The 14,522-nt window shown below is 24.4% G+C and overlaps 1 protein-coding gene across 2 annotated transcripts in view; it reads right to left on the bottom strand.

Annotated features, from left to right (window-relative positions):
* Positions 1–12,923, bottom strand: part of LOC112602277 (WNT1-inducible-signaling pathway protein 2) — a 270,812-nt gene extending 257,889 nt beyond the window's left edge. For both annotated transcript variants that reach the window (XM_025350266.1, XM_025350265.1), the window contains exon 1: positions 12,715–12,923. In XM_025350266.1, the coding sequence (XP_025206051.1) occupies positions 12,715–12,733 (19 nt within the window). In that variant the 5' untranslated portion in view covers positions 12,734–12,923. The remainder of the gene's footprint in view (positions 1–12,714) is intronic.
* Between the last annotated feature and the right edge of the window lie 1,599 nt (positions 12,924–14,522).

Raw genomic sequence — 14,522 nt, forward strand, 5'->3', positions numbered from 1 at the left:
AAAATATAGTCCGAACAATTAAACACTATAGTTCTTTCCTTGATGTTGTTTAATAACCATTCAAAAATGACAGAAATAAAATCAGCACACTATGAGTGTACTAAGACAATAGGTTTAATGCATATTAGTATAGTGCAAAAATTTACGTTTAATAATGTCTTACAATGCCCCATTGAGTCATTGTTTTCGTTCAAAACGGTTTTCGTTCTTTTTCACCAGTAATAGTTTAAGTTTATATATATATATTAATAGTGGTGAAATATTATTATGTATCACCCTAAGTCTCGAGGCGTGTATTTTTTATAAACGATTCCGTCGTTTTTCTTTGAGTGCCTCGATGTTTGGTTCAAAAATAAAACCATCCCTGACGAATGGTTGAACATTGCAACTTTCAAAAATAATAATTAAACCTGATACTATGAACCTTTAACTGAATGCAATTACGAGAGTTTTATTTTTATTTTGAATGTCTCTGAAGCCTATATTTTAAACATTAAGGATTCAAAGAGCTAAACCATCAAATATGTTTTAAAGTTTGTCCCAATGGGAACTATAAAGCTAATAACATTTAATATTTATTATTTCGATTATGATAAACCGGATAAATAATATATTCTTAGACTATTATCTGATTTTATTAAAATAAAAATGTGATACCTCAAATGTTTCAAAATGCAAGTTTTTATCACTTAGATTTGTCTTTAACACTAACATTATTAAATTAATAGTATCATTTGAATAAAATCATAAATTAAACTTATAAGATTGTTTAACATTTTTATTATTACTATTATTATTATCCAAAATCCTTTCAAATATTTTAGTTTATTTTACACGAGTTATTCATTCATGGATTGATTTTTTTATAAGTTGGTGGCGTTTGTATTCGTTTTGACTCGTTTCTAAGGAAATACTCCTCTATAGTCTGATATTGACATCTCACACGTGACCTCTTAATCGTTATGGTAACAGATTACACTAATGTAATAACGTTTAAAAAAAAAAAAAATTAAAAAAACATCGATGATTTTAACAAAAATATTGTTTTCAAAATTAAATATAACAAAAAACGATAGACCACTCGAGTGAATAATGTCAAAAATTTATCGTTTGATTTTTTTTTTATACGTTATACAATTACGCAGACGAGGAGTATTTTTTATGCATAGGCTACCAGACAAGTGGTATCTTGGGCCAGCTACCAATGAATTACATCCACTATAACCGTATAAATAAATACTAAGCGTGTAAGCGCCATGAAAATCAGTATAAGAATACACATGATACAATATTTTCGAACTACCAACACAACAATATTATCTTCTATATTCCCACGGTCTTTGCATATTTTACAAAAACTAAAATAAACGTAAGCTGACTATCTCGCATCGCTGTTATCCTGAGTCAGCCGTAAATTTTTAGTCAGCGAAGGGTTTAGATTTTTTTTTACAACATTTATGACAGCTTTTAGTCGATATTTTACCAGATGAAGAATCGGCTGAGTTAAAGTCTGTGATGGACAGCGATATAGTAGTACATGTGGCAGACAAGGGTTTACATGCGGTTCCTTTTTCGTCGAGTATACGACAAAACTAAGTGATAAGTTAGATTCCGATGTAGGTATCACACAGTCGATACTACTTTGAAATATGTACATTATTATTATGTCATCATCACACATCTATGTTAGTTATGTAAATTGTCAATTGTCGTCGGTTTTGTATCATGTTTAATATTATGTCATATTTATACTCCAGTCCGAACGACAACTTTGTATACATGTACATTAACAAATGTATCTTATTTCGTGTAATTTGATAGCACACCATATACACTAGTATCGCTCAATTTGATAGTGTTATCAAATATTTAATAATAGCTTATTATATAAATGTGAAAAAACCTTTATAATATGTGTTTTGTGCACAAAAGAAGTCAAAGGCTAATTTTATTTATGCAGTGAATTTGAGATGAAAATATTTTAAAGCGATGAATTCAGAATATTATACTTGTCATTAAATGAAAAATATAATAAATCATCAAAGCTTATTAATAAAACTCACTTAAGATAATAATATTAAATTTTATCGTCAAAATATAAATATATAACTCACTATTATAATCATGTATATTGGATATGCTATGTTATTTATTTCACTTTGTGTTTCAGAATATTGATTAAATTAAATTATTCAACTATTAATTAACTAATATTACCTACTGTTTATCAGAAATTTTAAAAATATAATCAAAAAAATCACATTGAAGTATTAATTATTAAATACTTAAATAAATTCAAAGTTTGAACAATGAAATTCGTTTTTACTTTCTAGTTTCAGCAATAATATCGTCTAGTATAGTATAATAGTGTATCTATACATTATTATGTGTGTGGTATATAATATGATCGAAAAAAAGATTCGTATTGATGTTAAAGCGAGTGTTTTGTTAGGTCATAACTCATAATATATAATGTATCAGGTATATCTTTTTCTGTTGTTCTTTAATAGTATACTTTATCTGTTCAACTGTGTCACTCTAACTGTTTGCTAAATCAGAGGTTCTTCAAACAAATATTCGTATCAACGACAGTATGAATATACTATATCATTCATATCTAGCAAAAATAAGTTTTCAAAATAGAATAACCTTGTTAACTTTGTATTCAACAAAGCAATCAGAATTTCAATGAACAAACGAAGTGTATTCAATGTTTTCTTTTTTTAATGTTTACATACCTATAGACATGTATGATATAGTATTTATTAATTATAACTTTAATTAAGTAAGATATAGAGATAGATAATTTTTATATCTCAATTACCAAAAATAATTTCATAATAATCGAAGTGGTACAGATAAAATATAGTTCGTAAATAATTCAAAATTAACTTAAAAACTACGTATAATATTTGCAATAAGCAGATTATAATATGTAGGTAACAATATATATCATTGAAAATTATTGTGTGACTTATACATATATCTCATACACGTATTTTTTGCAATTATTTAAAAAATAATCATAAGAAAGTGGAATAGCAATAAACATATATTTTAACACATATAATTTAAATATAAAATAATTTTTTACTAAAATTAAAACCATAGAATATCTTAATATGCCTTGAACTATTCGAATACCTATTTGTAACAATAATTATTAATTTTTATACACTTCTGACTAAATTGTCTTGAATTCTATTTATTTTTATTGACGTAAAGTTTCATGTACAGAATACCAAGAAGACAAGAATTTACAAATTTAAAAATTACATTACCATTCGAGTCAAAAAAGTATAGCAACTAGCAAGTATATTCACTATGAACTTTCTTAGCTATAAGAACTAATTTTTCATAAAAACTCTAAACCACTTGTATATATTTTCAAAAGTTTATTTGCGACGAGCTACCATTAGAGTAACTTATCTTCTATACTTAATGCAATGATTTGTTAAAACAAACCTTTTGTTACTTAAGGTCAAGGGACTATTTTGACCTAGTCGATACTATTAAATGCTTAAGTTATATGATTTATACAATGAATTTAATCGCATACAAATTAGTTATTATTCTTTTACTCTTATCTTTTAGTAAACAAACGTTTTATTTTTATAATATAGTATCATATTTTTAATAGTCTAACAGTGTTTGACTTTTAAAATTTTGTAATTTATATTATACAAGGAAATCTGACTCAGACTCTAACCTCACTCAATGATCGAAAAATATTAAGACCCAGTTAAAAGTTTATTTTATCTATCTATAACATACTTTTTCTATTACAGACAATCGACACCTTGGTTTATGCATGAAAACCTTAGTTCAAACCGAAATATAATTACATACCTATGTAAATGCAATGCATTCAATACATATATACTATGCGACTGTAAGAACCTTATTCAAATACTAATTACTAAAAACGTATAATATATTATTTAAATATACTTTATCCATCCATGACGTCACATTGTTAATAATTAAAGTTATGTGACGGCGATCTGTGTATGCAATTTAACAGCAACCTTGTGTTTAAATGTGAAAGGTTCCATATCTCTATCATAATAAGAATAACATCAAATATTTTAGGTATCTTTTTAAATGCAACACTCGAATTAAATTCATATTATTCTCGTAAAATATATTGAAAATATGTTTGTATATATATTTTGTAATAAAAACATATACATGCAGTAGCGTAGTATAATACAAACAAATGCTTTTTCATTAATACATATATATTTAATACATGTTATAACTGTAAATAAAAAATAATATGAAATGACTAAAAGATTGTTTACATCATATATATTGTGTAAAATATGATTTTTCTACAACTATTTCTAAATAATAATAAAAAAACACTTTTATTGTTCGGATATAACATGATTAAATAAACAGATACGTACATTTTATTATTAACGAATCTGAAATACATATTACTGATTTAATAAGCTGTTGAAAACACGTCTACTATGTGAATATTGAAGTTTTAATTTTAGATTGTACACCACAAAATGTTTATTTTCGAATAAAAACATAAGATGTACACAATATGTCTATTGCTAATTTAATATAGTATAATGTTTTAACGATACATGTGTCAATTCAAAAACGAACTTATAAGCAATATTACGATATTCCGAATTATTTATCATTATAATGTATATAGAGTTGTTTATATTACAGTATTACACTTGTATTATTTTTGGCGCTTCTAAGACGAATTTACGTTTTTATTATTCTGATTTTAAATCTCAAAACGTGGAAAAATCGGATATTATAGATATATACTATGGTATAAAGAAAAATTGTTGTGGTTTTTATTTCGCATAGTGCGCATAATATAATGTATCATCAAAATTGAAGGCACGAATGAAATGCATACGTTTTCCCATTGTTAGCTGTCCTATCCAATATAATCATTACCTTTTTTTTTTTTTTTTGGGGTACCTCGCTCACCTTTTTATTTATTATTATTATTAAGCTCCTTTCGTCATTACTAATACAAATATCTCCATCAAGTCAGATAATATGATTTAAGGTACACAAAGCATACACTAAAAAGACAAATATATTTATACGTAGGTATATGGATAAATAAAACATACGACGCTGTCACGTATACTCTAAAATACGCTGTAATAAGAAAATATGTGCAGATCTTAATTTTTAGAAAAAGCCACAATCGAAAAATATGACTTTTAGAAAAAACTGTGGTCGGATTATATACAATAGTATAATATTAGTTCTATGGGTTCCAAGGATTTTATCAGTGGGTGGTTTTGCCCTTCAAGACTTTTAGTATAATCTAATCCTTACATAAATTAAGCTTATTGTATATAAAAAAAAATATGTATGACTAAAAAAAAAATAATAAAAAATAATTTAAATAAAGTTCTGTTCATTTAATTATTTTTAACCGAATTGCATGAAAGGTATTTAGTCGTCGACGATAAATCCGATCGAAAAGATTTCAAAGAATGTGCCAAGTCAAAGACTTTTGTTGATGTCTTTTTTTTTTCTAAACAAGAAAGCGTGCCGAAAACACCGAATGACATTTCAAGCCAATCCCATTCAATTGATGTGGATTGAAATACTCTAGTACAAAACGGATGTAATTCGATTATTTATTTTACACAGAAAGCGTCAACGAAAAAGTTTGTGACATATTTTTTTGAAAGACGAGCGTTCATATTATACAAAGTTCACAAATATATTTTCGTTAAATCAAAATAATAACGGACAGAGATTACATTGTGTACATGATCTATGTCAAACAAATATGATAATATAATATACCTATTAATCTGTGACGCCAAATTGTAATCGAAATTGTTATAAACGCCATTGAATTTATTAATCAAAAGTCAGAACACCTATGTGAAAATATATGATTTAAAATTTCATATTCACCATATATCGTAGATCTAACTCAATCAAAATATTGATACAATATTCCTTATGAAAAAAAAAAAAAATGTTTGTGAACTAACCCGTACTGTTACAATTTAAAATTAAACGCTATTTATAATTATATTATTGTATTATATTGTTTCCACTATTTTAACATTGTCGGGTTGTACTCTGAGAATAATGAATTCATTTGTCATCATTTTATTGAGTTCGGATACATTTGACTTACAATTCAAAGTTTCTTATCAAACGTTATACGTGTATCACATTACAACTAAATGTCTTTGCCTCCGCACACATACACGATTCGCTACTGTCGATATGTATACAAACATTCTGTAAACTAGTTTTTGGACCGAGAGTTTTGTATTTTCATTAATAGCAATAACAGTAGTTTAAGAACATGTTTGTGTTAATTTCTTACAACATTAAACTGATGTATGTAGGTATTAAATTACTAAACACAATTTAAGTTTCAAAATTATTGTTGTAACTTATTTTTTTTTTGTATTAAAAGTGATAGTTGAAAAAAAAATATTAGCATCGTTTTAATACGATGACCAAATATGTAATAAAAATTATTATTATCAATTTAATTTTAAAATCAACTAAAATAATATACCAATCTTTTGTAAAACAAAAAAAAAATATAGTTTAAAAAATGTATCCAGTTATATATTTTACTTTAGACACTTAATGCAGTTGTATACTTGTATATTTATTATTTTCTTATAAAATATATTTTGAATAAAAGAAATTATAAACCTATTATAATTAATTTATTATATTATAATATAGTATAAATATATAAATAAATATGTAGTGAATAATACATTTAATCAAAAGTTTTCAGAACCGATAATATTTATCACGAATTTATAGTTATTGATTTGTTATAACTATATGCACGATGTTTCGTCTTAAAGACTATCGTATATACTTATATTATATTTAAAAGCTTGAATTCGATTTTTATTCAAAACTTTTTATAAAATACTTAATGGTCTCATAAAAACTAATTAAGTAAGTAATTGCATAGAACAATATAAATTTGTTGGGTCTTTAGAATTTACCTAGGCTTGTAAGTGTATAAACGAGTAAATGAACCCTTCATTAATAGTTAATACAAATGACAAGGTATATTTACTTCGGGTTTTAATAGTTTTAAGATAAAATTTTATTTTGTAAAGTAAATATAGAAAACACATATTATATACCTAATATAATTTATAAAATATATCCAAAATTACACAGATACCTATAAAATAAAGCAAGAAGTATCAAGAAAAAAAAACAAGCAATAGCTGAATCATTTTAATTTTTTTTTAGTTTATTTTGTATTATTACAAAAAACAAACTTTGAATCTATTTAAAGTATTTTTCTTAAAAATTACTTTTCATGACCAAAAATTTAAATTTATTGTGATAGAGAGTGTAAATAAATATCTGTATGGATAACATTTAAGTTATTAAGATTATATTGTATTTAGTTCAGCTTAACCATATTATATTATTTCATCTCTAAGGGTTGAACATCTAACTACTGCTAATTATCTTTGGATTTACTAAATAAATATTAAGTATATATTTTGATATAAAATGAAGTATTGATCGAAGTTATTAGTACAATAACATATAAATTAAATTAATTAGGTCTTATATAAGCACTTAGTAACTATAATATTAGTTTAAATAAAAGAACAAAATAAATTGTATATAGATATTTAAGTCAGTCTAAAGTACTTGGCTAAATTATTCAACGTTATAAAATTATTTTATAGTTCAATTATATTAAAAAAATATTTTATTTCTCATGCAGTTTTTAAATATTTTTAATTCAATAAAGTTCAAGATATAGTTAAAATGATAACAATGTACTTACAATTGAATAAACAGATTATGAATCACATTATCAATCAAATTAATTTTCGTACATGGTCATACAAATTATAAGTATATTTTATTATTAAAATATAATTAAAATGAATAATCGATCAAAATTATTTAATGTTTTAATATATTTATAATCTTTAAATGATTAAAAAATATTTGAAATACATTAGTTATAATATCTTATAAACAATTTTTTTATTAATTATGATTGAAATAAAACTAAATATTAAGTTGTTAATATTGTGTATACAAAATTACCTAATACCCACAAAGGGAAAACTATGTTTAACTCAAATCATTAAATTATACATTGAAATATTAGTTTACAATAGATATTTTACTAAATCTTTTAACTTCTAATTAACAAATTCGAAATATGATTCAAATTTAGCCTCGTTAAAAGCTCATAATTAGTATTGATGAATAGTTTAGCCTATTATTATTTACCTATTAAAATAGATAATTAATAATAAACAGATCCTGAATGAAGCTATAACATCTAAAAAATAAAATAAAACCGTTTAATTTAACTATGAATCATTTTTAAAGTTCTGTTAGAAAAAAAAAAATAAGTTGTTTGTTTACAGCTAATTTTTACTTTTTATTTTAGTATTATTACGTATAGTTAATTGGTAATATCCAGATCAAATATCTTAATTTAACAATTTACCAAAATAGGAAAAGATTACTCACTCTTTAAGACTGTTGATTTAATTCACACAAAAATATTTAATGTACCCATTTGCATTATTAGTTATTGCACATGTTGTGTACATAAAAATATTTACCTTGTGTACATTTTTTTCTTAAAAATTGAAATACTTTTTTCTAGTTATAAAAGAACATTCATTGTTTAAATAAAAACGTTTATTGATATACAGGTAAAAATAATTTTATTTTTATACTTATTTATTATATACATACATGTTTCGTATTTCAGACTATAAATTAAATCTAAAATATTACTATTTACACAATTGCAGTTATTTTATTATAGGAAAAAATAATTTCTATTTTTATGAAAAGTTTTGAAAAAAAATCAAAAGTTTAGATAAGATAAACATTACATTGTATTGATGTGTAAACATGGTAAATATTTTTGTATAAACAATAAACTGACGATCAAAGGCTGTGTAATCTCCATTTAATGTGCATAAAATGGTATACGAAGATATTAAAACGGAACATTCCTATTAAAATATGGTGTGATTACTGGCATGATGGGCTGTGAAGAAACAAATATTAAGTATTGAATTTCTAATTAACACTACTAGATAGAAAAATTCAGTATAAATCATAAAATTTTTAGAAATATGGGGTTAACATTTTTAATTTTAGATTTGTTTGTTGTTTATTTTAACGAACTGAACTAAAATACATTTATATATATTTAAAAATTAAAAATTATTTTAAATTGAGTATTATAATAAATCATAGAACATCTAAAGTAACTTCGGAAACATTTATTTAGTCATGTTTTAAAAATGTAATCTAAATGGTCTAACAAGGTTCTCTTGACTTTAAAATTTGTAAAATTTATAATACTCCACATTTTGTTTGTAACTCCAGGATTCTTTGACTCAGACTTAACCTTTAACGATATTCTCAATTTTTGACTCGCAACTATTTTTATTTATCACATTTTCTTCATAGAATTAACTCTTCAAATTGTATTTTTATAATGTTTCTCCTTCTTGTAATGTATTTGACTTACTATGAAGTAGCATTTCTAAAATATTTAAAGAATTTAATAAATTACTAATTTTAGCTGTACAAAAGTAATTTTAAAATATTTTGAATTAATGTGTATTGTTTGAATTAATTTTTAATAATTACCAAACAGAATTTTTGAACACCATATTTATATTAGTATTATGTTATGGTTTTTATAATAAACTGGACTAAAATTAAAAATTATAATAATTATTTCAAAAAACACCTGATGCTAGCCATTTATAACTTTATTAATTAATCACTAAAAAATACTCAAGAGTTGAGACATGAAATATGGACTGCGTATATGTATAAATGTTTTGAATATTATTTTCATTACAATTAACATAAAATATAAAGTACCAATTAGTTCAATTTTACAACTTCCAAAAATGTATAATAGCCTCCATATTAAAATAACTAGATTTTTAAATGCCATCATTATATTAAATTGTAAATATTAGAAATATTTTAATCATGTATCAGTATTATTTTAATTCGATAAATGCTTTTAAAATTATTCTCGTGCATCTTATTTCTACAAAAAAATATGCAAAAACAATGGGTTATAAAATAAAAACTTCATTGAATAGGTGGTATTCATAATATTACACGCACATCTTTGTATTATTATAGTGTTATAAACAGTCTAAGCATATTGCTAATATTATTTCAGTAAAAGCACTCGCGTGTATGAGCAGCACATTGAAAACTGTTTATAGAATATTATATGTAAAATGCGGCCGCGCCACCTCTATTCAATAATATGCATAGCATTTTTTTTACGTAATTTATTTCGCTCGATTCAAAATGCTATAACATATATTATATAAAGCTTAAACTCCTCCGATGCGTATAATTTATATACTATCCTTATTCATATTTTGTCGTACGTGTGTTTTTTCACTTATTTATAATTCAATATATTTGCACAGTGCATACTCGCCGCGAGTGTTGGTGAACATAATAAGTCTGTGAACATAAAATAGTAGATAAAGAATAATAGATCGAATAAAGAAGTGTTATAAGCCGGAGCAATTTACTGAAACTATTATAATAATTCTCTTTACATAAAAAAAAAAAAAATTGTATACACGTGAGGTCTTTCATTTAACATAGACCATATAGTTTAAAAGTTGAAAAACTTTTTGTAATTGCAACTCAACTATGCGTATATGAGACGTATAAAAAATGCACGTGCTTTGTGGAAAAAAAAATAACTGTGGGCTAGTGGTAAATAAAATATTGACTAAAAATGAGGTTATTTATCTCTTTTTATGTATATTTATTAATGAGATAAAACTATAAAAGTCACTCAACCTCGTAGCTGCTTTTAGTATAAACTGACTCATTTAAATATATTCACGCTAATATTGTTTAGGAATGACCCTCATTTTATGTATAGTTTTAAAAATATTTTATATTATTTTATACTCTATATTTATGTATATATTGTTTCTAAAACATAAACATAAAATTTATTTTATTTATTTAAACTTTATACTACAATTAGTTTCGACAATTAGGTGTTGCAAGAAACATAAAGGAAACAATATTAAATAGAAGTTATTTGCAAAAAGAAGGAGGAAAGTATTAAATTAAATTAAAAATCTTATATGAAAATCTAATATTAAGCTATAAATAATTTAACTTTCCCTACACTTATATGCGTGCACAAAATTTAACTGTATTTTACATCAAACTTAATTTTTTTACTTTACACTTAAAATAATACACATTATACATTTGTTACTACTGACAACAAACGTTTATTGATATCAACCTATTACTGTAGAAATGCACGTATTTTTCTAGTGAAACGATATATTATTTACATAACTTACCCAACATTTTCGTGTAACCCTAAAGAAACACAAACTACAATTTATATGTAATTCTTGTCCTTTTCGGTGTATGTTTTGCTTGTGGAAAAACATTATAAAACTACTTTGAAACAAGTTTTTAGGATAAAATAAGACAATACTCGAATATTTTGACGTGTCCTCATTTCTCACCAAAGAATATTTGATTTTTAGTAATTTGTGTGAAACTATTGAGAAATTAAATAATTCGAAAAACACGCAACAAATCATTCATTTTTTTTTTTATAAGTATTTAAAAATAAGTTTAACTCTGATTCATAACAGGTGCATAAAATCATCTGTTTTTATCATGAAATTTTCAGTATTCATTTTTACAAAAAAAATAATATTTAATAAAAAATGTATTTGGTGTAATAAAATGTATGTATTTTAAAGACCCATATTTTTATTTTATTATATTTAAATTTATTTTAGACTTAAAAAATATAACTAATTTTCTGTAAACTATAAAATATAACTAATAAAACTGCACAATCGCTATATTTTTGCGTTCAAACATTAAAATAATACATGAAATATAGCCTAAAAAACAATAGAAACTAATGTTAAGTAATTCATCGATAATATTCGTTTAATTACGATTACGTACCTATTACTATATACAATATATACATACTATAAGGTTTTCCTGCAAAGACTGAAACATCTACACATCACAAACATCTACAGATGCTTGCGGCGAAAGAATGAAAAGCATGGTAGAAAAATCATGAAGGGAAATAATTTACTGCTATACAAGCTCCAAATGTGGTCAAAATATTTTTTTTTAAAACAGCTAAATAGTTTTGAACAAAAATTTAATCCTTGTGTGAATATTAAACATAAGTAGACAATATAATTAATAAAAATCTCTACAGAATATAGTGTATATACGCTTTAACGCAAAGTCGTGGAAATTTTATCAATCAGTGATATTTCAATTGTGTTTTTTATGGATTTCTGAGAAAGAATAAATTTATCTTTCCAATAATATTTTATTTACTATTAAAAACGAGGTAGGAAATTTCATATTTTTAGCAAACAAAAATCAGCTGAATTACAATATCGAGTCCAGCCGTGTTTTGTCATAAATATTACAAGACTCAAATTATATTCGATACGTAGTCAAAGATATTTCCAATAATCATTTTGAGAGGCCTCTTTGAGAAACCCTTGATTATCATAATGACGTACATAGATATATAAATTAGACTCAATAATACCCTAAAAGATAATGTATTAAACTTGACTCCAGAAATGACTAGATCTCCATTTTTTTCATTAAATTAACATCATAAACGTGCCGTTAAATTCCCTTAAGACTGACCTGTTTTTTGTGATCCCATGATCGTTGATAGCTTAAACTCCAATGGTGGCGATCGTCTTTAGTAATTAGGCCGTGTGCTATTCATACGTCCATAGTGGTATTATCGTTGCGAAAGTTCGTTATTTTATACTTGAGTGGGGAGGGGAAAAACACGTGCAATTCGTTGTATCGGTAGACCGTTATAACGGTGGTCGTCGTGGTGTTCGCGATGCGACACGGCGGTATACTAAACTTATGGTGGCAGTCGCGCGGCATGACGGCAGCGTCGTCGGTGAAAATCGCGTGCCCCCGGCGGCGACGGCAGAAAACTAAAAACTTTAGTTTCCCTCGACCCACCCAGCAGTCAGTATCCAAAATTACAGGAAAACAAGAAGACAGGAATCAAAAGCTGGCCTAATGACAGCCTCGTGAATCTTGAACGAAAATATTGTGGAAGTAGCGAAGGTCATTTCCTCAATTATTTAACCCCTACTCTACCAATCGATCTTGATATGTCTTATCCTCTTCGTCCTTCGCATTCAAATTTTGTTCTCTGTGTATTTTTTTATTAATCCTGAATCTCCTCATCTTTCTATTCCATTGATGATTACAAATTTAAGACTCCAGTCAAGCCTTTATACCTAGAAGACTTAGATAAATCGATTTATAACGTTTACAATTCTTGCTTATCTGCCATTAAAACAACTCACATTAGCAAGTGGTTTCATAGTTAGTTTTATAAAACCACGTCTGTTTGCATCTATAAATTTTGATTTTTTTTAATTTTTATAATAGTAATATACCTATTGTGTACATTTATTTTAATTTTATTCAGCTCACTTGTATCATAATAATGTAGTATTTTAGATGTTCAATATGTTAATAATTAATCAAGAATTAATTTATCCAGTGTAAACTTGATGAACTGAAATAAATAGAATTATTCAACAATAGCTAATTAGTGAAAATTCTAAGATAAACACAAAAATATCGCATCTAATATTTTTTTCTGATTAATACAAAATAAAATGTACACATTTTATCATTACTCTGAAGTTCTCACCAAAACACTAACTTAAAAATAAAATGAAACAATTTTTATAATTTTTTTCTTAAATGTCTGTAAACTTTTTTAAATGGATAATTTTATGTAAATATTTAAAAACAATTAACTTTTTAAAAACAACAATACAAATAGTAATCGGTACTGTGCCAACAAATATAGAATGGCATTACCTATTGTATTTTCGCAAGACTTTATGTAAATTGTCTTAATTATAAAGAAAAATTAATAATAATACTAATATATATATATATATATATATATATATATATATATATATACATTTAAATAATATATACTATATTTACTATATTAAGCCATAGAAATGATTGATAAGTGAATCAGGTTGGTTTCAATAGTATAAATTATAATTATATTATATTATATAGATGTTCAAAATACCTATATCTTGATCTGAAAAAACTTATGGTATTTAATATATTTTATATCACTCATCACTATATGGTTAATAATAAAATTATAAATATTCAAAATACATCCGTTCTGTTTTAGAAACTTTTTTTTTTAATATATTATTATATTTTATATCCTGTAATAATTTTAAAGTATTATTTACTCTTCAAAGATGTACAAATAATATTAATATATATATGCATATAGTTTAAGGTTTAAATTTGAATATAATATATAATATAAAATGTTTTGTTGAATTTTAAATTAATACTAAATTCCATCGTAATCAATTAATATGATACAAAATATTATTAAAAGTATAATAACAAACACATTATCCAAAATTATTTAA

The sequence above is a fragment of the Melanaphis sacchari genome, unplaced genomic scaffold (genome assembly GCF_002803265.2).
Source record: "Melanaphis sacchari strain LSU unplaced genomic scaffold, SCAv2.0 Contig85_pilon_pilon, whole genome shotgun sequence".
In the NCBI taxonomy this organism is placed as follows: domain Eukaryota; kingdom Metazoa; phylum Arthropoda; class Insecta; order Hemiptera; family Aphididae; genus Melanaphis; species Melanaphis sacchari.